General features: G+C 32.4%; 1 protein-coding gene across 2 annotated transcripts in view; it reads left to right on the top strand.

Annotated features, from left to right (window-relative positions):
- Positions 1-24402, top strand: part of USP25 (ubiquitin specific peptidase 25) — a 139530-nt gene that overhangs the window by 102540 nt on the left and 12588 nt on the right. The window contains exons 18-22 of one of the 2 annotated variants that reach the window (XM_060098606.1): positions 4204-4343; positions 8921-9034; positions 11224-11319; positions 22078-22256; positions 24069-24147. In XM_060098606.1, the coding sequence (XP_059954589.1) occupies positions 4204-4343; positions 8921-9034; positions 11224-11319; positions 22078-22256; positions 24069-24147 (608 nt within the window). The remainder of the gene's footprint in view (positions 1-4203; positions 4344-8920; positions 9035-11223; positions 11320-22077; positions 22257-24068; positions 24148-24402) is intronic. The other variant, XM_060098607.1, reaches the window with a different exon arrangement.

The following is a 24402-nucleotide window of genomic DNA, read 5'->3' as shown; positions in this document are numbered from 1 at the left end:
CGCGCAGGCTCAGCGGCCATGGCTCACGGGCCCAGCCGCTCCGCGGCATATGGGATCCTCCCAGACCGGGGCACGAACCCGTATCCCCTGCATCGGCAGGCGGACTCTCAACCACTTGCGCCACCAGGGAGGCCCCCTAATGTTGTTTTTAACAAAGAAATGGAAATTGCCTAAATGTATGTTACAATATTAGTTGTATGAGCCCTTTATACAGAAGAACATGGTATAACCAGTAAAAGTTGTATCGACAGGAAGAACGTTTGTTATATTAAGTTAAAAACAGTACATTCAGAATAACTTTTTAAAAAAATTTGGGTAGGTAAAATCTGGAATATATAATACTAAAAATATTAATAGTGCTTATCACTAGGTAGTGGAAAGAGCTTTTTAATTTCTTCCTTTGGTTATTTGTTCTAGTGAACATGTTTTTTACTCTTCTGGTTTGACAAAATGAAGCTAAAACCTCTTTCCTTTTTTATGAAGACCCTCTATTATAATCTGACTCCCTTGTAATTCTTCCAAGACTACTATTCTATGTTTCATCTAAACCAGGGTATTCCCCATTATTCTTGCTTGTAGGTTATTTTCCTGTCATTAAGGCTTTGCTCATGAAGTATCCTTCATTTGGAAAATGTCCTCTTATCCTCACTATTCTTGAAATTTTGTCCATTTTAAGACTTTCCTCATATCCCCAAATCTTTATGAATCCCCCTAATTACCCCTGTAGCAATTATTACCTTGTTTCCTCTATTCTAGTCCCAATCTTTTCTCACTACCAAATTTATGTTATATTTCATCTTGATTACCAGTGTAAAGGCTCATTAATAGCAAGGATTTTATTAATCTTTTATCTGTCCTTACAGTGCCTTTGCATATGCTATTCCTTCTGCCTGGAATCATCTTCTTTCTCATCAAGATAATTTTCTCTACAAATCCTTCGAGACTCAGCTCAGTTGGCATTCCTCCTTTCTTAGCATGCAGCATCATTCCAAGTGTGTGTATTAGGTCCACAATGCTTCTGTATTACCTTGTGCATAAGTCTGTTACTGCATTCAGTACTTCGTATTGTAATGGAGTATACATTTATCTGATTTTGTTGAGAATTCCTTAAAGTGAGTAAATTTTGTCTTTTTTTTTTTTTTTTTTTACCATTGTTAATACCTAGCTCGGTACTGAAAATGGCATATGCTCAACAAACATGTTGGGAATGAAGTTTGGGTTTTTTGTTTCCAAACTCCCAGAACTCGAATCCTTATAGGTTTACCTACTGTGATTACAGTACCATTCAAATAAGTTCCCTGGAAGATATTTACACAGGGAAAATTCTAGAGGAAATAGTTTTATATGACATTTAGGCAGAATCATTCAGCATCACGTAAGGTTTTTGGACTCAAATCCCTATGTGGAAGGAAACCTTGATGCTGGGCACCTAAGGTGTATTTGACTGTGTCGATCAGATAAAATTACGTTTTCTCTTAAGGACTTAATTTACATACATTGTCCAGGTTTCCCTGGCTTAGACCAGTGTCACACCAGATGGATTTCTTGGCCCTCATTGCATTAAGCTCACATCCTACTATCAATTACTGATGTTTTATCTATAACAGTGAGAAGAGACAAAGGGGGAAGACACAAGTAATGAAAGCTTTATCAACAAGAAGTCTCTCTGTTAATCCCTAAAGCAGCTGACTTAAGCCACTTATGAAACCTTCCAGAAGCAGAAGACTTGCTAAGCTGGAGTTGTAGTGGTTAAGATTTTCTTAACCTTGTCTATCATACAGGGACACTGAAAGAACATTGCAGTCCAAAGTCAGGAAATAAACAAATGAGGACATTTAACTTTTTTTAACTTCTTTACCTATCACACACATTGTAAACATTTCTACCTTTAGTTTTCCTTGTCATAGTATATTTCACTCCCATTATCCTAATTACTCATACCCTGAATTTAAGTCATCTTCACATCAGTCTCCAAACCTTTATGTCTAAAATGCATCTTGAATCTAACCAATTCTCTCTTTCTTGCTGTCTCTTTTATCCAAAAGAATAGTCGTTTTTTGCTCATATTGTTGTAGTACCTTTTAGTACTTTCATTGACTTCTAGTTTTACTTTCCTCTCTAATCTGTTCTTTGCAGTGTGGTCAGAATAATGTTCTTTAAACTTGACATGTTGCCATTGTATTTAAAACGTTCATTCACTTCCTTTGCCCTTCAAAACTTTTGTGACTCAAAGGCCTCCGTTTTGTCCCTATCTGCATCATCTCTTGCCACCTCTCCCCTCTTGTAATACTATAGTCCAGCCACACTAGATGCCTTTTGGATTGAGCTTATGCTCACTTCATGGGCTGTTCATTCTTCCATTTTCAAACCTAATCCATTATCCTTCAGCTAAAAAGTCAGTTTATCTCATATCCCATAATCTAAATTACCCTTTCCCCATTTTATTCCTATAACGTATTATTATGATATTGTCACAATTCATATGTGTGATTCTTTGGTGAATAACTTTCTCCATAGTTGACTATAAACTCCATGGGGGTAGGGACTGGCTGCTTTGTTCACACTCAGAGTCCCAGTGCCTAGCCTAGTGCCAGGCACATAGTTAGACACTTAATTAGAATTCATTGGATAAATGAATGCTCGTGCATCTATGTTGAAATTACATTATTTCTTTTTGAATAATATTTCACTTTGAGAAAAGTTTTAAGTTAGTAAAATATTGGAAAGGTAGACAGTAATCCTGTCGTGTCCCACCAATTGATTGAACAAGGACTCATCCTATCCCAGTAACACTGTAGAACATTTTAGTGTACTTTCTTATTTCTTTTTATCCATTCATTAGCTTATTAATTCATTTGTTCCATTAAGTTATTGTGTGCTTCTTATATGCTAGGTATTGAAGAAATAGCAATACAAAAGGGAGATAGCATCACTGCTCTTTCGATTCTTACAGTCTAGCAGGGGATATGGGCTTGAAACAAGTACTTAACAAAAATAATGAAGTTATAATTGTGGTAAGTGCTATTAAAAAGAAAGTATACGTTTACTCTAGAGGAGTTATTCTCACCTGAGAGTGATTTTGTCCCTCGGATGGCATTTGACAATACTGGAGGCATTTCTGGTTGTCACACCTGTGGGGACAGTACAACTGGCATCTAGTGGGTAGATGCCTGGGTACACAGGACAATCCTCCACACCAAAGAATCATCTGAACCAAAATGTCAGTAGTGTTGAGGCAGAGCAACCCTGCTTTAGAAATGGGGTTACCAGGAATACTTCCATAAGGAAGTGATATTTAAACAAAAGGATATATAGAAGTTATTAGATGGGGGGGGGGGTGAGAATTGGTGAACACACAGGCAAAGGGAAGAAAATGAGGAAAGATCCAAAAGTTGGAAGGTAAACCTCTGATGTATTAGATAAGCTGAAAAAAGGCTAGTATGTTCCTTTTTGAGTAAAGGGCAAAGGACACCCGGCAATGTTGGAGAGATAGGCAGAGACCCATTTATATAATGCCTTGTAGGTCGTATAAGGATTTTGGGGCTGTCTGTTAAATACCCAGTGGACATTCAGAGTACATTGTTGCATCTGTGGGTTTTGAACTCAGAACATAGTCAGTAGATATAACTTTAGGAGTTCTTCACAGAAGTAGTATTTGAAGTCTTGAATTTATATTGGTACCGGTTTGGCAAGTTGTAATTGTTTTTCTCTGACAACACTCAGCTACCAGGAACAGGTTCAGAAAAGATAGAAGGTTGGGTTCATTCAGGGTTAGGATTTTGTTAGGTAAGTATGAAAAAGGATACTGTGTCCAGAAAAACAGCTACTGTGCTCTCTACAGAAACTCAGACCAGGATTGTTGTACAAACCACCCCCCTACCTCTTTTTTTTGGTAGAATGCTCGTGATTTTCCAAAGTTAGACTTTGATACTTATCATGACAAAAAATTTTACTATGAATTTCTTAGCATAAACTATAATGAGTGCTTTCTTCAGTAATTATTTGACTACTCTGAGATCTGATTCTTTCTTTTGGTAAATTCTGGGGGAAGTGCTTTATATTGAAGCATGTATTACTTTAAATTGAGTAAGTAAAGTAAAATTAATTATTGTATAACTTCAAATGAGAAATAAATAACAGATATATCTTAGTATAGACTCACTGATTTATATTAGATATACAATTGATTCTTTTCTCATGAAGCACAAGCAGGAGAACCAGAATATCTAGAGCAGCCATCAAGAAGTGATTTCTCAAAGCACTTGAAAGAAGAAACTATTCGAATAATTACCAAGGCATCACATGAGCATGAAGATAAAAGTCCTGAAACAGTTTTACAGTCGGTAAGAATTTTCTCTTTTAGCTCTCTGAACATACCCATCGATGTTCATGAGGTTTCCTAGCAGTATAAGGAGAATGACCTGTCTGGGAGTCAGGAGAGACCAGGCCAAAGGACGGCTTCACTTGAACATGATGAGTGATTGTAGGTGTCACCTAACTGCCAGGCGGTAATTTCCTCAGCTGTAATTTTTAAAATGCTTCTTTTAAAAAAAATAAGTTTATATCTTCCTGTTAAAGAATTATGAAAAATTATAATCATAGACTGAACTAGTCATTTGATTTGGAACTTAAAAAAGAGAAGTACAAAATTTAGCATTAATTTTCTTTTCCCTCAATCCCTCCTCCCATCTTTAGTCTTATTACATTGAAATAATTGGGAATATAAGGTTTAAATTTCATTGTTTCATGGACTGTGTTTAACAAAATACTAGATAGTGTAGGTTAGAGTATTATTAGTAGAATAAATATGATATTATAAAACACTTTATGCATATTTCAGTACTGTCCTATATAAAATTGTCATTATAAGCCTCCTTTATTGGTAATTTTCAAGTATTCAAGTGTGTCTTTTTATAACAGTAAGTTGAGCACATTGGTATTGCATTACGTTTCAATGAATATGATATTCTGAGAGACGTTTCAAGAATTTCATACTACGAAACTATTCAGTTGCTATTGTCATTTATTTTTTATTTTATTAGTGAACACAAGCAAGTCTAATACAAGTTTCGTGATAGCTAATTTTAGGATTTGAAGATTCCACTCCTAGAGTGCTAAAGCGAACAGGACATGTAATTTTTCAACACATTATTTTCCACTGAGTGAACTTAATCTCAACAATAGCCTGCTAATTACAGTGATGTCTTTAATATGATAAGATCTTGATTAACCAAAATGTTCGATTAATAGGGTATTCTGTTAATTATGTTTTGACGAACAAAGTATATTTTTTAATTTAATTTCCTTTTTGAAAAAGTTTGATTATATATCATCTTACCCTAAAAAATGTATTAATATAGATAGATTTTTTTTGATCATTTTAAATTTTGCAAATATCCCTAGAGACTAAAAAACTTGCGATGAGGAATTGCTAACTCTAAAGCACTTCCTGAAAAATGATTCTTTTAATAGATCTGGGATTTCTACTTCTTGGGGGATGGTAGAAGAAACCCTAGGGAGGGAGAAAAAACACAGGAGCAGATAACAAGGGAGAAATATTTTTGCCTGATATAAAAAAAAATAATTTGCCAGGGCTTTTGCTAATTAAGATTTTTATTTGTTAGAGCCTACATTATGGCTAATAAGTATCATTCTTTTAACTGGTATCAGAAAGCTGCATGCATTACTTAGCTTAATGTAGAATCATGATTTTTTTTTTTTTTTTTTTAGTTTGGCTAATCATGTGTAATTTAAATTTGTAGAAATCAGCACTTAAATTTTGATTGATTAGTTAATTCCTATTGATATCATCTTATAAGCTAGCAATCTACTGCTTCACCTTTACTTGAAAAAAGATGGCATTGAGGGAATATGATAGCTAGCATAAATATTTTTCTATCTGGCATATCTTCTGGAGTAGCACCAATAGTTGGCCACATTGTCTGTGTAAATTCTGAAGCATGTCTGAGAATATATTAATCATGACTGTCTGACCAGTGGTTCCTGGTCTCATGGTCAGTTGCTTAGGATCGTGGTAACCACCTACTGGGTTTTCTCCTTTAAAGGTATACCTTAGAAACTAAATTTCAGAGTCTTCAGATCTAGGGATTAAATAGTCCTGGGTTTTTGAATATTAATTTTACTTCTTGCTAGCTATGCATACTTGAATAAGTTGCTTAATTTTTCTAAACCTTAGTTTTCTTTTATATAAAATGGAGGTGATTGTCAGATGAATTAAGATCATTTTTTAAAGTGCCTAGCATGTAGTGTAGGCCCTAAGTCGCTCTTTATTTCCTTCTGTTACTTAAGTCTTAAACATTTCACAAATATACAATAAAGTTCCAACCTTAGTAGAAGAAGAATTTCCTGGAAAGCTTAGAATCACAGAAACCATAGAGAGATACTCTCCAAATGTTTAGACAGCTTGCTTTTTAGAAGAATGTCTTTCATTTTAAGTGAAATATTTTAGAAAATTTAAAAATTCAAAAAAGTAGACTCTAAGAAAGAATCATGCATATTTCCACTACCCAAAGTTAATCACTTAATAAGTTGGTATGTTTTCTTTCATTCTTATTTTTATATACAGATTTGGGATTTAGTTTGTAATTGAGTTACTACTGCATACAAAATTTTATATCTTAACTTTTCTTCTTTTAATCACTGAACATAACAGTTTCCCCATGTTACAAACTAAAAAACATTTAATGGTTGAATAGTATTCAATTAAGTGATTAAATTCTTATTACTCATTCCCCCTTGTATATTGATTTCTACTTTTACATTATTATAAATAGGCTGTTAAAAATGAAACTTTTTCCATATTTCTGGTTATTTCTTTAGACTAGATTCCCCATTAGTTAGTAGGTTAAAAAGGTATGAGTATATTAAGGAAGCCAAAGGGGTTGAAGATATATAGCTTTCTAATTACCCTTTTATGGGACCACTTTTTAAAAAAATCATGTATTTAATAGATTTTAAGCAATTAATAAAAATCTTTGTGTTCTAATTATTTTTACAACTTATTAACTGAGGAACTTATCTTTAATCTCTTTCAAGTTCAGCCTTTGTTAAGGTGTTCATATGGGACCTGACAGTAAAAGGTAAATGTACTTTACTTCAGTGAACCCTAAAATTCTTTACATTAAAAATTTTTATGGTACTTTAGGATATCTAAACTTGATGGACACAGAATAACTACATGTGCCCAAAATTTCTTCTCTTTTTCAACTTTCACCCAAAAAATTAATTAGTGTTATTGCTGTTGAAACTCTTGTGTGGCAACTGGAAAGGATTATAGAACATTTATTTTTCCTAAGTGCAGTTTTTTTCCAAAGGAAACGTCATTTTGTAAGGATAAGTATTCTAAGGAATACATTTTCTGGTTGCTACTTGCCTTAAATTTGTATTTTTTCTTCTTAATATAGTATTGTTTTGGGTTGGTTTGCTTATGAGAAATTTTTCACCAAAAGTTCAGACAAATTTCTTAGTTAACCTGCTTATATTTCACTCTTGTGAATGGAGACATAGGACAATTCTTCCTCTCTCAAATGCTGGAAGGATTAAAAATCCTTAACTAAATGTCATAGACCAAGCTTATCTCTGTAAGTAGTAATATTGGGTTAGGATTATTCAGGTATAAGCAATTTCAAGAAGCATAATAGTATAATATTTGTAATACCTATCATTTATAGAACAACAATTAATGTGTCAGGTTTTGGGTTAGCTGAATATTAGCTCTCTCGATCATGACAACCATGCAGGTTGTTTCCTCTTGAAAAATTGAGGACTCAAACAGAACGAGGAAAGCTTTTCTGAAAATGTTATGGTTAAAAATAACATTTCTTTTAAAAGAAGCAATGCCGGTTTTGGCCATTATTCTTGTTTTATTGTTCAGTTAAACTTTTTCCGCATATGTACTTTAGAAAAGTCAGAAAGTCTTCACATCACTAAAATTTACCTGTATTTTAAACTGCAGTAAAACCACTCTGTTTTTATTAAAATTTTCTGTTTATTTGATGTCAAAAGTAAAGTTCATCTTTGCTTAGGGAAATTTTTATGGTGCAATTTGAAATTACTTAAGCAAGCTGCTTTCAAACATCTTAAGTACTTCTGAAATTTGTTTGTAGGTAAATAGTGAATATGCTAGTTATAAATCTATTCAGTAAAGTAAGATCCTTGTGAAATCTGAACAGTGTTTTGAATGAACCATATTAGTGTCTTTGAGTGGACTTTCTGGATTTCACACTGGCTTCCACTCCATTAGTTTGGGTTAGTGAAATTCTTAGAATTTCTTAACAAAGAAAAGAAGAAGAATCTGACTGAGTTTTTAAAAATAGACATCACTTTCTAGCAGCTTTCCCCAAAACAAGGATTCACTGGACACTCATGATGTAAATATATTGTACTAGATCTCATAGGCTGTGACCGAGTGGGTTTAAACACAGTAGTGTGGATATTAAGTGGCTATACAATCGATTATTAGAAAGGATAGAAAGGTAAAATCATAAGAAAGGAAACTTACAGACTCTCCTGGATTCAGAGGAGGTCATATCTTATTTTGATGGAGATATCAAGAAAGGCTATGTGGAGTTATTAGAATTTTAAAAAGTAAATAAAACTTTCACCTGTAAAGACAGCAGTAGGAAATACAACTTCAGTATTAACTATTTTTAAGAATTTGAAGATGCTTTGTGGGAAAAAAAATTAAAATTTAATTTAGTGTTTGAGATGCAAAGTGAAAGCTGGAAGTCTTGTATTATTACCTTATTAATGCATTTGCTTTAATGTTCAGTTTTAGATGTTTTCATTTCATGCTAAAAAAATGCAGGTATTTTTAAAAGGATCAAGAGTCTATGCACTTAAACTGAGTGCTTCCATTGTGCGCTTTTCTAATGTTCACACTAATGATTTTCTTCTGCAGAAACCTGAAAATACCACAAGCCAACCACCTTCTAACCAGCAAGTTGTAGAGGTGGCGATTCCTCATGTAGGGAAATTTATGATTGAGTCAAAGGAGGGGGGTTATGATGACGAGGTACCTTTATTATAGCCCTCTGCACTGTTTCCACTTGTTTTTTGCTATTTAATGCAAGTACTTTGGGCATGCCTGCACCCTCACATTGTCTATTGCTGCATAACATACAGCTTTGCCACCCACAGTCTGAAATTACCTTACCAATTGCTGACAGTACTTCGAATTTCAAATGAAAATTTAAGTAGAAAGCTTATGGATTTGTCAAAAGAATAATTTTATGTTACTAGAGTTAATTCTTTTGTGCAGACATAGGATTTGTTTACTCTCGTGTTGATAGGTTTTGATAAGGTTTGTTTAATTAAATAGAAATTTTGAGCACTTAAAAATATTTTCCTTTCCTACTTTCCTCGAATTATTGATTATAATGCTTTGCCCACCATTTCCTACCAGAAGATCCTACAATCTGATTAGATATAGATTAGATACAGATTAGTGTATAGATAACTGTTTTGTTTTGTTTTGTTTTCTTCTGCACCCTCTGTGTGACTGAATTGAATGATTCATCAACATGGTCGAATGCCTACCAGTGTTGTATACACTGGGCACCTCCATCTTATCTCTTCTTACTGCTCCACTGTTAATTCTCATCTACTTAGTTTTCTAACAGTATGGAGGCATTTTTGTTTCCCATGATACGGTTCTTGGGAATCCAGATGAAAATTGCTGTTGTCCTGATCCCATAAGATTTTTTTTCCCCTTTACCACTCTTTTCTTTACACTGTTAAGTTTTGATCTTTTCTGTATTTGAGAGGGGGCGAGTAAGCTGTTTCTGAATAGTAACAACAGAAAAGACAGACCCTGGATTCTATCATTTGTTAGTTTTTACTGGCATGGATGAGAACTGAATGTATATTGAATAGTTTTTTCCAAGTAATGTTTTTTTAAGACTTACTTCAAGGTTATAATTAAACTTTTATATGAGTTAATCACCAAAATCAGAGGTGTCTTAAAGACATTACTATTACTGTGCTACTATAAGAAAGCATGGGCCATAAAGAGAATAAGAAGCAGATTTGTGAGTCAGGCACTGGCCAGAAGGATTTTCTGAAGCAGTTAATGTTAGGTATATTGCAACTGTCAGTGTGTACTCCAAAATAAATACTATGGGTAATAGTTTCAGTGAGTCAGAGGTAATGGATGCAGTCTCTTTATTGCTCTAATGTGATAGCTTCATAGTGTCTTGAGTCGTTTCACTTTGCAGATATTTTAAAATACAAACATTTAAGAATACAGTCATCTATTGGTATCCATGGTGGATTGGTTCCAGTACCCTCCCTGTCCCCAGCAGATACGAAAGTCCACAGTTGCCCAGGTCCATTATACAAAATGGCATAGTACATCATAAACTATTATGAAGACAAAGAAATACTTAAATATTTGTAGCAGTACATTTTTCTGTTTAACTATTACCATGTTGGTGCTTGCAGATTATGGAAACTGGCATGTTTTTAATAAAAATGTTAATTTGTTGATCAAGCACCTTAGTGCTGATTTTAGGGTGAGCCTTCTGGCATTTAAAAAAGTAGAATTGTGATTAATCATTTAACACTGCCTTTTGTGAAAGTGCTTATGCTCTTGGCAGAGTTTTGTGTTTTGTGTATGTGTTTTTTTTAATTCGTTGGAGTGATAGTTTAACAGTGCATGTGCCTTGTAACTTTTAAAAATAAGTCATATGGGTACAGGGCTGCTGCTTAGATATTTAGTCTGTATGGTTGTACAGGCAGGGGTGCCTGGCCAACTGGCAGAAGTGGAGTTGGAATTGAGCTAATGCTGAGCTCCCCGAGCCTTAAAGATGAGGCATCTTTTTTAATAAAAAGAGTGTTGCTTTTTCTAAACGGTTCTCTTAGAGAGCAGCACATTTTCTAAATTGTTTGTCAAGAGGGGGGTGCCTTTTAAAAAAATTCTTCAGTTCAGACAGGATGCCTTTTTGCACTTTGCACAAAGGCACGATGTCAGCTAACTGTGGCTCTGTATGGAAGATTTCGAGATACTTATATGCATATCAGATCACATTTGCTACAAAAAAAATGCAACGTTTGATTTATAAATAGTTAAAAACAAAGGACTTTTAACATGCATGTAAAAACAAAGGACTTTTAACTTGCATGTAAAGGAATTATTTTGGTTTTTTGATTTTTTTTTTTTATGATAACCATTCAAAAGTTCTTACTTTAAATCCCTTGTGGCAGATCATGATGACACCGAACATGCAAGGTATTATCATGGCGATAGGTAAATCCAGGAATGTATATGACAGGTGTGGCCCTGAAGCAGGGTTCTTTAAGGTACAATGAACATTTTCATTTTATTTATTTATTTTTTAAATAAATTTCTTAAAATGTTTTATTTCCTTGAATTAAATTTGTTTTCCTATATACTTTCTCTCTTCCTATCCATGGCTAATCATGGCCACATAATGTTCTAGGGGTTTCTTTTATGCATGAATCTAAGACTGATTATTTTTAAAGTCAGATAATTAAACAAAAACAGAGCAATTTACCTGAGTTATCCTAATAGTACACCTCTGATTTGTTAGCAGAAATTTATTGTATTTGTATTTGAAGCAAATAAAGGGTATTGACGGGCAAAAATAGGAACTGAATAAATGCTTCTGGTAATAGTTTATTTTCTCCTCTGGTAATACTGTTAGTCAATATTACAATATTTTTCTTTAATTTTATTATCATTTCATACTAAATTGCTTTCTTCATTTAGTTGTTTCTAAAATGATTCATTCATTTATTATCTTATATTTCTTATTTGTTTTCTCCATAATTAATTTTAATATCCTTGTCATTTCAAGACTTGAGACCATCAAGCTGATGAATTATTCCATGACTAAATCTTTATTCCCTCTAATACCAGATCTATTGTTTTGATTATATTATCATTTGTTCTTATATATCTGAAAGATGAAAACACTGTGTTTGGTTTGTCACTTTCTTTAGGTTAACCAAAGCCAATTCATTATTTTACGCCCCCCGGCCCCTTTTAGTGTTTGTTATTTAAAAGAAAAAAAAAAACAGCTTTATTGAGGTATGGTTCAACTTCAACAAAGCTACATGTTCCCTTTCTTGACATTTAAAATCTAAAATTTTCCCTTAATGTTCTATACCACCATTCACTGCAGTCTTTAAGAAACTGCTTATTTTCAGTGTTTCTTTCGGTATATGGTATAAACAAAGGCCTTGTGAATAGTAGCCTTATATCAATAAACACTTTTGAACTGGTTAGAATTAGAGTGACCAATCATCCTGGTATGCCTGGGACTGAAGGGTTTCCTGGGATATAGGACTTAGGTGCTAAACTGTTGAAGTTCTCGCAGGCTGGTCCCAAGATGAGTTGTTCACTCTGTTAAGATCCCATAAGAGAGGTTCAAAACTACTCTTATCAAAAAAAAAAAAAAAAGGAAAGAAAGGAAGAAAGAAAAGAAAAACAACTTTTATGTTTAAAAATTAATCCTTATTTCCGGGCAGTCTACATTTCTTTTCTTAGAAAACACTAAATATGTGTGTTCAAAAGTTTTCTTCTATTTCTTATGGAAGAGTTATCTGTCATTGATAGTACCATTGTCATCTTTGTCAGGTTGGGTATCTTTATCTATCTTCCAGTTGAACTGGAAACTTCACTTTTATTAAATTATTACCTGCATATATTTTAAAGAGCCAACTAATTATACATACCACAAACAACAGTCACATCATATCCCTCCCACCCCCAGCTCTGGTAACAGCTTTCAGTTATTTCATCAAATCCTTTTGGCATTAATTCTATATCTTTAAGTAGAATGCTTGTGATTTTGTGATTCTTAGTTTACACATTTCCTGTTGAAAACCCTACCATGGGACATGAATGATGAGCCCTCTTTATTCTCCTGCCCCATATACACGCACCAGCACATACAGTTTTCATTCCTCCATCAACATACACACACACACACACACACACACACAATATGTGTATAAGAATCTTGTCATTTGATTAATTCAGAATCCTCAGCTTGTATTATTATTTCTTATGTGCTACTCAGGGTTGAACTAAGTCATACATATTATTACTTTTACTTCTCTTCCCTCATCTGTCATTTTCCTTGGAATCGGTTGTTTTGTTTTTTGTTTGCTTAGTTTTTTGCTCTGTTCTTTGTCAGCTTTATTTTCTTGTGGAATTCTATTCTGGAGCTTTATGACCTGCTCCAGTTTGCATTGGTTTTCCTTTATTCTTGGTATATATAAGTGATGTCTTGAGATCTCCTTTCATCATCACTTTGGGAATGCCCTTTGCATCTTATCCTTTGTGTATTTTCTGTATCTCATATATTTGTCTTTTTAAATGTACCCTCTGATTTTGATGCAGCACAAAATCTCTGAAGTTTATATTTGTGTATATTTTCATCTATCGGTAATTGAGGAATATGTAGGTGAACATTATCAGTTTAGAATCAATGTATACTTTTGGTTTGGGTAAATGATTAGCATTTGGAAAGTTCTAGCTGATAATATAAAATTTGAGAAAATTTGTCATATAAATAACAAAAATAACATATACAGATGCAATCATTCAGTAATATAGAGGTGTCTTAAATAAAACTAATAACAACAGTCTCTGCTTCTGCCCTGTTGTAACCACTTCTAACATTTGTATAACCTTTCTGGTTTTTTCCTTTTGTTTTTAAAGACATGCATATATAGAGAAATTTTTTAACTTTTACTCTTCATATTATTTTGTAACTTATATCACTCAGAAATATATTGTGGGTATTCTTAAAGTTAAGACAATATATCTACCACATTATCTACACCACCTGCATTTAGTATTGTATGGTATAGATGTACTCTCATTTATTATATATTACTCTCTCTGCGGACATATGTCCTATATTTTTTCCCAGTCTGCCATTTCTGTTTGAATTTAGTTTATGGTACCTTTTTCCATAAAGAAGTTTTAAAAATACTGTGCTATCTATACTATCTTTCTTCTCCTTTCTGGATTCTGGAGTTTCACTGCTATACAAAAAGTCTTCTTCAACCTAAGGTATTATAAATTTTCTGGAATATTTTCTTAAAACGCTTTTCTTAATAAATTTTTATTTCATAAATTTAAAAATACCCTATTTACATTTAACTCAGTAGCATTTTATTTGGGCTTTCTGCATTCTATATTAATAAAAAAATTGCTGTAAGTTTTTATTTGGGGGCTGTCTTCCTCAGGTTTGATGTCATGCTTATTAAGTTCATTTACTAAATTCATTTAGTAAATGGATTTGAGCTCTCCTGTTTTTCTTTAACTCTATTGTAGTTTACATAGGAATTAGCTGTTCCATAAGAGTAAACTAGAACTCACTCGTAAAACCATATGAGCTTAGCCCCTTTTTTTGGTTATAGGTCTTTTGACAGACTTTTGGTTCCTTTTACAGCAGTTGACCTTTTAATTGTTCTATATGTTCTTGGCAATTGACTCTAATCATTATCGACATTCGGTATTTAAATCACAAGATATATATATAGCACAGAATCTAACATATGATTCCTTTTGTCTTCCTATGTTCCCTAAATCAGATGTAATATAGTTTTAATTTTCTTCCTTTTTAATGCTTAGTTTATTATAAATTGAGGGAAAGAGTTTTGTTTTTTGGGGTTTTTTCTTCTATCCTGTCACATTACCCAAAAAAACTTTGTTGGGTTTATTTTATATTAGCTTTTTGGCTGTGAGAAGAAGTTTTTCAACTCTGTGCATGTTTAAGTACTTCTGTATATGGATTTCCTAATGCATTATGATCAGAACAATTTTTAAAATGTTATGTATATTTGCTAGTAGTAAAACCATGTGATGAAAATGTTCGCTTTGTTACTGATAAAAAGATAAGTTGGGAAGTGAAACTTACATCTAGCTGGGTAAGTGGATTTGCTAAGAATGAACTTTTGAATTAGGAAGGGTTACCAACCCAGTCAGTCACAGTTCCTATTTCAACCACAGGCCCTCCCACATGGGAGTCTGCCCCTGTACACAGAATATTAAAGAGTTAATAGGCAGGCAGATCTGGAAAAACAAATGAGAAAAGACATTTACCTAAGTCCTTTTCCCAAGTTGTGACTTTATTTATTAAGATTAGTTTTCACTGTTAGCAGAAAGTCCCCAAATCATAGTGGCTTAAAGACAGAAGTTTCTGTCATGTAAAAACAAAATCCAGGGAAAGTCAGTACAAGGCTACTGTGATGAGCAAAAAATAAAAGCCAGAAGGAAAAAAAGGAATAATATTCTCAAAGTACTAGTTGCTTGTATGTATATGTACAGGGATGGGAGTGGGAGGGTCACATCATAATTATAATCATGGGATTAGTATAACTTTTTTCATTTACTTTCAAAGACATTAAAATTTCTTTTTTGTACTTTTTTTTTTTGTCTGTACCTATTAAAGTGCCCTTAGGATTTCAATGAAGCAGTAACACTTCTATATTATGAAACTTTTTTTCCTTACTGGTTATTTCATTGCTTCATAACAATTGTTCCCAGTTGACATAACTTTATTAGTTTGTTTTTTACTTTATAAATGCCTATTATTATTACCCCTCTGTATATTCAGTAGTTATAAAAATATTTTTATTAAGATGTAAAGCATGCTGAAAAGAACACAGTTCATGAGTTTACAGCCTGTGAATTATCACAGAGTGCACATATTCATGTAACTATCAACCAGGCCAAGAAATAGAACATTACATTATTCCAGAAATTACCTTTGTTTCTTCTTTCTATGAACTACACTTTCCCCCTATCCAAAAGTAGATGTTATCTGAACTTCTAACAATGTGAGTAAGTTTTCTTGTTGAACTTTATATACCTAGAATCTTTTACTATAGGTCCTTTTGTGTCTGGCTGCTTTTACTAAAGAACATGTTTGGAGCTTCATATATATTATTGGATATAGTTAGAATTTGTTCATTCTCTTATGGTATTCCGTTGTGTGACTACACTATTTTTTTTTTCCATTCTATTGATGGGCATATTCAAAAGGTATTACCTGCTTGTATCAAGGTACTGTACTAAATCCAGTGAATATAGCTGGGGAAATGATGGACTGAGTTCCTGCCTTAATGAAGCTTATTTTCTAGGGGGAAGCAAACACTAATTAGAGTCATAATTAGTATGTTAAAGGAGCAGTTTGTGGAAAGAGACCTTATAATGGAAAAACAGAGCTGTTTTCTAGAGGGCTTCTTTTTTTTTTTTTTTTTTGCTGTACGCGGGCCTCTCACTGCTGTGGCCTCTCCCGTTGCGGAGCACAGGCTCCGGACACACAGGCTCCGCGGCCATGGCTCGCGGGCCCAGCCGCTCCGCGGCATGTGGGATCTTCCGGGATCGGGGCACGAACCCGTGTCCCCTGCATTGGCAGGCGGACTCTCAACCACTGCGCCACCAGGGAAGCCCCTCTAGAGGGCTTCTTAGAGAAAGTGATGTTTAAACTAATAAAATATACATATACCAAAACATAGAATGTAAACATTTCTCTCTCACTTTTTAATTTTCACTCCACAGTTAGCTTCTATTGATTATTTCTTGAGACTGATACTCAGTACTCACCCATACATTATAATTTAAATAAAAATAGAAGTATGCTCTTTCTATCTTTTCTTTTTCTAGTTTTTTTTTTTTTCATGTAATGTGGTGGATGATTATTCATGTCATGATTTGTAGATTTATTGTTTTTCATAGGTACATTTTATTTCCTGTTGAGCTTACCAAAATTTATTTAAACATTTTTTTAGAGCAAGGCATTCCAGTTTTTTCCTTGTTATGACAAACATGGATGGATCTAGTGATGAATCTGGCCACCATAAAGGCTGATGGGATTAGTATCTCAGAATTCTTACAGCTTATTCATGGCCTAGGTTAGAAAGTTCTGTCCCAGGCGAGCTGTTATTGGCAAAGGCTCTATGTTCAGATGCCTGGGTTTAAATTCTAGCTGTATCACTTAATAATTGTGTGATCTTAGGCAATTTACTGACATTATCCCAGCCATTTTTTTTAAATTTATAAATGAGAAGTTAGCTTGAGAATTAAATGAGATAATCCATGTAGACATCATTGGACAGTGTCTGTCACATAAAGTGTCAGTGTCACATAAAGAACACTCACAAATTGTAACTTTTATTAAATTCATCATTACCATTTTTGTTGCTGGGCATTTAGGTCATTTCCAGTATTTTTGTGAACATTCTTGTACAAATATCACTTGAAAACTCATGTGAGCATAACGTAGTAGAATTTCCAATGTACTGTCATTGATGCTTAGCTGACAAAATGATATAAAAAGGGTAATCCCATTATTTTATGTATCTTTGATCTTTAGTTAGGCTAAGTATCTTTCTGTAAATTTTTTGGCAGTTGGTATTTCTTATGTTAACTGCCTGTCCATTTTTTGCACACTTTTTTTGTTTCTTTTTTTTAAGTTAAATGAGCATCTGATCTGATTCATCTATAATTTGAAAATTGTATTTTGTGGTTTGTCGTTTATCTTTAAATTTGTTTTTGGTGTCTTAACTGTACATAATGTTTTTAATCTTATAAAATATAGCAATATTTCCTTAATGGATTTGAGACTATATAATCACTTCTAAAATTCTGCAAATCTTTGTTACTTTAATGATTTCTATTGTTTGATTCCCAGATATATTTCAGTTTTCCCCAAATAGAGAAATAGCCAAAAAGTCCAAACGTATCATGACTAATAACACTTAGACTAATGCATTCTGTGCACACTGACTTAAAATACTGTATCGTATATTAAATCCCATTTATAAATGGGTCTCTTTGGGTCTCTCTGTTCCATTGATCATTTTTCTGTTTTTGAACATTACACTTATTTATATTACATTATGTAATATATTTTGATATTTTGTAGTAGAAACACCTTGATTTATTTTCTTTTATAAATGGAAAGTTTGGCAAGTTTCATTTTTTCTTTTTTGATAATTTTTAACCAACTGCAACTTGTCTCCTTAAATCCTTTCAGAATTTGATTGTACTTGCATTATATTAAGTTACAGTGAGGTGGATAATTATATTTTTCAGTATTTTGAGTCTTCTCAGAAAGGAACATGATATGCGTCTTCAGTTTTTAGTCCTCTCTTATGTCCTTAAGGAAGGTTTTATAATTTTACTTCATAATGGTCTTATACCTTCTTTTATAATCTAATCTTAGGTATATAAAAATTATTTCTGTGAATTGAGTTGTTTATCCTCACTTTTAATACCAAATTATTGATAGGGTAGGTTGTGGAAAAACTAGTTACTTTTATGTATTTATATTGTATTCAATTAATTTAATGAACCCTTTATATTTTCTAATAATTTTTTGGTTGATTCTCTTGATTATTTCAGTAAACTGCCTCCCAATAACTATCTCATTATTGGGATAATTTCCATTACACTTATTTCTTATTTCTGGTTTTATTATGTTGACCAGCCTTTTCAGAATATAAATAACAAAATAATGGTAGTAAACTCCTTTGTTTAGTTCCTGAGTGTAATGTGAATGTTTCTAGTGTTTTATTATTAAATAGAATGTGTAGTATTGGTTTTTTACAGATCCTCTCATAAATTTAAAAGCACTTTCTTAAATTTACAGTTTTCTTTTAAACTGGTTGGTATTGGAATTTAGATAATTTTTTAATGCATCTGTTTGAGATGCTGAACAGATTTCTCCTTGATCCTTGCAAAGAAAGGATCTTAACATTTGTCTTTTTTTAAATCATTGTAAATACTGTCTGTTCCTATATATTCTTTATGTACACAAGGTAGTTTATCAAAAATAGATGTGGGTCTTGGCATCTATGTTCACTGACAAAATTGATCTATGCTTCCTTTTTTAAAAAATATTTGTCAATTTTTGATATTCAGATTATACTAGTTTTATATAATCATTAAGGAGGCTTTCCCCCTTTTTCGGGTTCAGAGCAGTTCAGATATAGGAATCATCTGGTCTTTGAAGATCTGACATGACAGCACAGCTCTAAAACAGAATGGGCCTAATTCCTTTATTGGGCATAGATCTTAGGCAACCTTTTCAATTATCTATATTTTTTCTGCATCTCTTCAGTTTTTCTGCCTCTTAAAGTAATTCTGATAACTTATAGTTTCCTAGATGATCATCTATTTAATAAAGATGTTATGGTTTATTGGCATAAAGTTATGTATTATTATTTTATAAATTTTAAAACTTTTTCCTGTATTTTTGGTATTATCAACCTTCCTTATTTCTGGTGGTGTTTTCTCCATTTTTTTGGTCTTCCATTCAGCTTTTTGGAAAGAAAAAGCCTTTGGTGGTCTTTATCTAATTGCCACATTATTTTATTTCTTCTACTTTATTTTGGTTTATTTTCTTTTTCTAGCTTCTTGAAGTAAATGTTATTCTGTATTGCTTAAGCTGGAATTTTCCTTTACCAATCTGGCTGTGTCCTTTAGGTTTAGAGATCTCATATTCCCAATATTAAGATAATTTTGATTCCTTTGTTCCAAGAATAATTTAGAACAGTATTTTAAAATTCCTAAGTGTTTAGTTTGGGAATTATCTTTATTTTTAATTCCTATTTATATTACATTGTGCTCAAAGAATATAACCTATATGATTCTGACCCTCTGGAATTTGAAATAGTTTTTCTTCATCTCGTAGTACACTATCAGTTTTTAAAATAAACAATTTTAAAAATAAAATGATATACCTAGCTTTCTGAATTTTACTCCAACTGATTTTCCCTTAGATCTTACTGCCTCCAGAGTATACTGTATGTTTGTATTTTTGACATTTTCTAATGTAGACATATACTTACATCAAAATAGTCTATAAGAAGTTATAAATTCAGAATATGTTTTATCATATGATTTAGAAAAGTAGAAAAAAGTCTAAGTAGAAATCGTTTGGAAGAAGATTTCAAAAGAGAGAGACTTTAACTAGTCTCATTGAATGAGTCATGTGTGGCTAGATGGGGAACGATCAAGGACATCATGCATGTAGAGAACTTAAGGAGCAAAGACGTGTGCATTTGTGGGGAGTCGAACCTGATCTGGGTAGAAGAGTAACAGGAAATAAGACTGAATAGGTTAACACTGAGCCTGATTAGTAGGACCATGTTAAATGTTAATAGTAGATTGTGTACAGCTCTCCTAAATATACCAGAGTGGAACACTTGTTGAAAATCTGAAGGAATATGTATGGTTGCAGTATATTGCAGAAGTCAGAAAACTCGAGAAGGAAGTTCATCAACAAAAATAAATAGTTGATAAATTAACTTGTGCTGATAAAATGTGGTATTTTGTGTTTGAAAAATTGCTCCTAGATATTTAGAAGTACCTTTCTACCTCTACTGGTTTAATAAAACACCTATAGATTATGACTTTGGCATTTACTCATTAAAATTGGGAGAATCTTAAATAGAGCAAAATCAAGAGATAATCTTAGAGTTAAAGATGATGTATATTCTAGCTCTCTAATAGAAATCTATTTACTATTTATAAAAAAAATCACAGCCTGTGATTTGAAGGCAGGTGGGAGAATGGATAATCATTTAGTGTTGTAATTCCTTATGTCTAAACCTATAATATTATTTAAGAGACAAATTTATTTTATTCTGGTCATACTAATTTCGGCCAAAAGCATGATATCTGAAATATTTAAATATCCAAAAACCTTCTAATAGCCTATGGCAATCATTGTCTAAGAGCCATAATAAGGAAGAACAGTTATTTATTGTTTTTCTTTTATACTTATTCTCAAATTCCATATAGTTCAGTTATTAAATGACCGTGTGCCTTTTTTCAAATTGGAAAAATTTTTAATTTCAAATTGGGAAGATTAAAGAGTTTATAAGCAAAACATGCTGTAAAGTGAGCCATGATAGTCTTACATGACTAAATATAGTTAATTTTCATGGCTGCTTTTAACCACAGCGTTAACACTTTAGAATGACATGTATATTGAAAATAAAATTGGAATAATTTATTTTAGCTATAGAGTAATTATTTTACTCTATTTATAATGCTAAGCTATATATCAGTAGAAAGGATTATTAGCTCCCCTAAGAATATATAACTAGAATATTTTATTTACTGTTTTTCAGTTACGTTGTCTCACTTCTATAAAATACAGCCCCATAGGTGGTAGTTTCTGGATGGCCAAGAATTGCTTAGGAAAGGCATGCATTTAAAAGAAAAGAGAAAAACCCTTTCCAGTAGAATGGACTTTTTGTAAAATATATTTTGCATGTAGCCCCAAATGTTTTATGGTTAGCAGAGTTAAAATTTAGATGTGTCTAATATAAGTGAATATTTTTAAAGTGTTATCTTTAACTATATGGGCTTCCTATTTATAGTAGTATTTGATAAATAACTGTACACATATTTCTTTATGAGCAGATATTTTTCAGATCATTTGCTTATGTGTGGGAACATGCATTAGTATTTATTGTTTCCCATTATAATATGAATTCTAAGGTGTTTATAAAGAAAAAGTAAGCTCAAGTATCAAGGTAGTAATAGTGATATTATGCATTAATAATCATTGCACTGATAAAATTCAAATATTTTTGAAACAATGAAAAATTTCTTTTATGGTAAATAAAAAACTTGCTTTTTCATCCCTTATTTGTCAGGTCTACAGTTGAAGTTAATTGTGGTGATGTTATGCATTTAAGAGCCAGCCATTTTCTTTCAGATATGGGTATTCTAGGGAACTGAGTTCAGCTCTAGAATTTGAAATTAGACATTAGAGGGGTACATCAAACTGAGCGTAAGTTAGGTGATACACCTAGTATCTCTGTCTTATGCCTCTGAATAGACTTTGACCAGGCTCTGATAAGTTTTACGAAGTTACTCACATGGTAAGCTTAGATGTATTTAAACTATGGAATGTGGGACAATATTCTTAGATGTACTACTACCTTATTGTAATATTTTAAAAGGAAAACATATTTCACTGTAAGGATAATTAAGTTATAATATTGAAAGATTTTAATTATTATAATTAACCAAGATTGACATTGTCTTATATTTTCTAGGCAATTAAGTTGGAATATTCAAGGTTGGTTAAATTGGCCCAAGAAGATACCCCACCAGAAACAGACTATCGTTTACATCATGTAGTAGTCTACTTTATCCAGAATCAGGCTCCAAAGAAAATCATTGAGAAAACATTGCTAGAACAATTTGGAGATAGAAATTTGAGTTTTGATGAAAGGTAATTTGAAAATGTTAAATATCTTATTCGTATGCTCAAATTGTCCTTGTCTTTTTTATAGCTCCCAGTGCAATTTTTGAGTGTTTATTTTACACATACACAGACATATTTCAATAAATACAGTACAAAATTTGACTTCACTTAATTTGAACAATTGCTTTGTAATTTACTTGGGATTTATAATCATGACCTTTAAAAGTTTGAAGTAGAAATAATTTAGATCACTTTAGTACATTTTAATTGTGAACTAAGGTACTGAGCTAGGCAATGTAAAGATACACAGAAGAGTATAATATAATTATCACTGCCCTTTTGGGACTTAATATTTGAATTTCTCAACCTCTCTACTATGGATATTTGGGGCCAAATAATTTTTTGTTTTTGAGGGGGCTATCCTGTAATTTGTAGGATATTTACTACTGTTCCTGGCCTCTACCCACTAAATGCCAGTAGTACCCTCCAACTGGTGACAACCCATACTGTCTCCAAATACTGCCAAATATCCCCTGAGGGAGTAAAATCACCCTTGTTTGAGAACCACTGGAGAAAAGTAATTAATCATATGTACAAATAAAGTAATTAAACATCTCCTGACATAAAGAGAAGGCTTAGAATGGTTAAATTAATTTTGGTTTACCAAAAAATGTTTTCTCTTAGAAACTCCTATAAAATTATTTACTAATGTTAAAAATTTAAATTTAATCTAGTTAGAATGAATACTATTTAAAAAAATTTAAGCCTCAGGTAAAGATCCAAAGTACTGAAAAGTTATTTTAGAATACAGAAACATTTATACTATCTTGGAGTTCATTGTAAACACATTTTAATTCTGAAGTAAATGATTATCCTTTCATGAATGTCTCAAAAATACTGAATTAAAAATATGTGAGTAGAGAAGAGCGTGAGGGAAAACAAAGCATCTAGGTTTAATTTCTGCCTCACCATGTGTCTGCTGTGAAATTTAGGATTAAGTGAAATAATACAGGTAAATGGTTTTGAGCATTATCGTAGACAGTAAATGCTCAGTGAGTATTGGCTATTAATATTTTTATTAGTAGTAAGGTTGGCATCACTTATTTTGTTACATATGACTGTGAAGAGCTCAGAAGCTATAATCCTCATTATCTGGACTGTCAGTGTACTATGTTCCAATGAGCATGTGCTATTGAATTTGAGGAAGATACTTACAGAGTACTCACATTGATTTTTCAGTCTTTTGCAGTTATTTGCCCTGGCAACTAAAAATAGTTTGTTTTAAGAAATCTAATTTCTCTTGTGCTTGAAATCCAGAGTAAAATGTGTGTGATAACTAAATATATTTTGGGGAGATTCCTTTAGTAATGGTTCTGATCATAAAATCTATTGAAATGTTTCCATTCCTACCTGAAATGATAGGCACATTTTTGGATTCCTTTTTACTATTTATGAATAATACCATTTGGGGGGAAATAAGATTTCATGTCTCTGGAGTTTACTTAATAATACATTATAAATTTTTAATTTTTTTTACATATTCAATCTTTATTAATAGAATATAATTTAAAAGCCATATGTGTCAATAAATATAACATGGTAAATTTGAATTAGAATTATTGCTTCTGTCTTCTTTATATACTTTGTAACTATCTGGTATTGTCCAAAAAACACATTTTTCACTTAAGTTATTTGAAAGTTGTTTCCTCAAAAAATATTGCTCAGTGATAATGGATTTCATTTTCATATGTGTTGGGTAGTCTAGTTTTGTGTAACACATGTTTTTCAGTTTTTATGGAGTTTGCTTTTGATTTAGAAATACATTTCTTTTATTTGAAGGTGTCACAACATAATGAAAGTTGCTCAAGCCAAAATTGAAATGATAAAGCCTGAAGAAGTAAACTTGGAGGAGTATGAGGTAATGTGCCTTTTGAGAGGTTGAACTGTAGATTGAGGAATTGTTTAATTCAGTAATCTTTCAGCACAGCTAAGCACGTGAGAAAATTTGACATAGAGTGGTGAAGTAACTTGCCTAAAGTTCTCATAGCTTCACGTCACAACTTTGTTAACAGAACCTATGTTCTTAAATACTGTACTACAGTGAAGCCATGCTATATTTTTTCTTTGCTTCATCAGATATTTTGGGGGGAAGTTAGAAATTCGTTTTAATCAT

The sequence above is a fragment of the Mesoplodon densirostris genome, chromosome 5 (assembly GCF_025265405.1).
Source record: "Mesoplodon densirostris isolate mMesDen1 chromosome 5, mMesDen1 primary haplotype, whole genome shotgun sequence".
NCBI classification, from domain to species: domain Eukaryota; kingdom Metazoa; phylum Chordata; class Mammalia; order Artiodactyla; family Ziphiidae; genus Mesoplodon; species Mesoplodon densirostris.
Note: the sequence above shows the minus strand (reverse complement) of the source record. Positions and strands in the feature narration are given on the sequence as shown.